Source organism: Otolemur garnettii, unplaced genomic scaffold, assembly GCF_000181295.1.
Source record: "Otolemur garnettii isolate 467f Iridium unplaced genomic scaffold, OtoGar3 scaffold00054, whole genome shotgun sequence".
NCBI classification, from domain to species: domain Eukaryota; kingdom Metazoa; phylum Chordata; class Mammalia; order Primates; family Galagidae; genus Otolemur; species Otolemur garnettii.
Window position 1 is genome coordinate 719860 of NW_003852449.1, and position 2350 is coordinate 722209.

Consider the following 2350-nt stretch of genomic DNA (forward strand, 5'->3'; position numbering starts at 1 on the left):
CTCTTTTTTTTTTTTTGGCCGGGGCTGGGTTTGAACCCACCACCTCTGGCATATGGGGCCAGCGCTCTACTCCTTTGAGCCACAGGCATTGCCCCTCACCTAGTAATTTTAATGCAGTGTTTCTATTTAGTCACAATGGTTATCTCATTTCATTTTTATTTAGATAATGAACTGGGAAGACAGGCACCAAATAAAGGAAGACCCGCCCCCCAAATAGAAATGACATCTGAAAAGGTAGGGTGTTAAACATCTATTTATTTCTAGATGCTTTCGAAGTCTCATTGCTGCTTTTGTAAATTTGAAATTAAGCAACACAGAACTGCTTCGGGAAAGAAGGCAGCAAGAGGATTTACTGTTGTTATTGCTGTTTTTCAGGCCTCTTATTCTCAGTGCCTTATAAGCAGAGAAAGAAAGCATAATTTGGTTAGCAGAAGATAGAGAAAAATAAACACAGCTGCGGTAAACCTTTCTGTGGGTATTAGTTAGGAGAGAGGATTTAGTAGGTAAAATGTACTGACTTTAGATTCATTTCAGCCTGGATTTGAGCATTGTTTCTGTTTCCCATTAGCTGCATAATCCTGGGCAAGTTATGTAACTTATGAATTTGTTTTTCTCTTGCTAACCTGCAGTACCTCCCTAGAGTAGTTTAAGAACTAAATAAACTAAAATTTCTAGCAAAGTTTTTAATATGGTCTTCAAAAAAGAGGCACCATTTGAGAACACAATCCCTTGATTTATAACCCACGGTATATTCCTTAACCTTAAAAAAAGGAAAAAGTTATGCCAAAGATTAAGTAACCTGACTCAATTTTTACTAAAAATCAAACACAGATCCTTCAAGGAAGACAACGTAAGGTGAATCTGCACAGATAAAGCAGGTGGACCACATTGCTCCTCCCGTCAGATTACTTTTGCCTTGAGGATTATCACTAGTCTTTATTTTCATTGTCTTGCTGGCCTCAGGGACAGAGTTACCACTCAAACTCCTCTCTGGGTTGAAATACCCTGGTTTGAGTTCATATCTCATTAAAAATCAGATACTTTGAAACTATAATAATTAAGTTTAAAATCTATGTGACAATTAAATTGACTTGAAAAAATCTGTTTTTTATATATATTTTGTATCTGCTTTATATTTTATCTGATTAATCTTTGTCATATAAAAAATATTGCTCTTGCAATATGGTTCCTAATGTATGGTTATTTAACAAGGATTTGGTTCTTAACAATAGCAGTCATTGAATACATGTTAAATTTTTGATTTCCAAACCATTGTAATTATCAACACAATTTAAGTAAAAAGATAATATCTTTGTTGAATACATTTTTCCATATTAATTTTCATATATTTTAATTTATTGTAGTGCCTCTTAGGTGCTTATTTAGTCTTTTAAAAAGAATTGGTACACTGTTCCCAGACCATAGCAATGACTTAGTATAGCTGGTCTTCTGATTCCACTAAGCACTTAATTTATGTGTTTTGTCTCTCAAATTATGTACTGGGGACATAAATTTGAAATATCACCTTGTCAGGCCTATAAAAGTTGGTTGAATGTATCCATAGAAGAGAGAAATTCTTACTCTGTTTACTTGCATCCTAGGATATTTCTTGTAAAGTTGATCATGAAGAAAATACGTTGGATTCACAAACTACTATAAATGTAATAGATCCAGATGGAGTCTCATTAAAGATGGAAAACTCACCCAAGACAAATACTGTAAAAATGAAAGGGAAGAATTCCTTTGCACCAAAGGATTTTATGTTTCAGCCCCTGGAAGGTCTGAAGACCTATCAAGTCACACCCATGACTCCCAGAAGTGCTGATGCTTTCTTGACACCTAGTTACACCTGGACCCCTTGGAAAACAGAAGGGTAGGAATATAATCTTAACAATAAGTCCCTTGCTAAAATGGGTAACAAATACCTTTCTTAAGTAGATTTGGCCTGAGCTTTCTATGTTAATTAAAAATCATGAAAATTTGTTCTTTTTTAAAAAACTCTTCAGACGGCTATAATAATATGTTTGACATTTTTTTTTCTTTTTTTTTGAGACAGAGCCTCAAGCTGTCCACCTGGGTAGAGTGCTGTGGCATCACAGCAACCTCCAACTCCTGGGCTCAAGCGAGTCTCTTGCCTCAGCCTCCCAAGTAGTTGGGACCACAGGTGCCTGCTACAATGCCCGACTATTTTTTGGTTGCAGCTGTCATTGTTTGGTGGGCCTGGGCTGGATTCAAACCCGCCACCTTAGGTGTATATGGCTGGCGCCTTAGCCACTTGAGCCACAGGCGCCGAGCTATGACATTTTTGATATTTCCTATGCATTTTTTTTTTTTTTTTTTTTTTTTTTTT

At 36.1% G+C, this 2350-nt stretch overlaps 1 protein-coding gene across 1 annotated transcript in view; it reads left to right on the forward strand.

The window, feature by feature from the left end:
• The window catches only part of DLGAP5 (DLG associated protein 5), a 53900-nt gene that overhangs the window by 17906 nt on the left and 33644 nt on the right, over window positions 1-2350 (forward strand). Inside the window, exons 7-8 of the mRNA XM_012806547.2 lie at window positions 164-234; window positions 1602-1873. Of these exons, the coding sequence (XP_012662001.1) occupies window positions 164-234; window positions 1602-1873 (343 nt within the window). The remainder of the gene's footprint in view (window positions 1-163; window positions 235-1601; window positions 1874-2350) is intronic.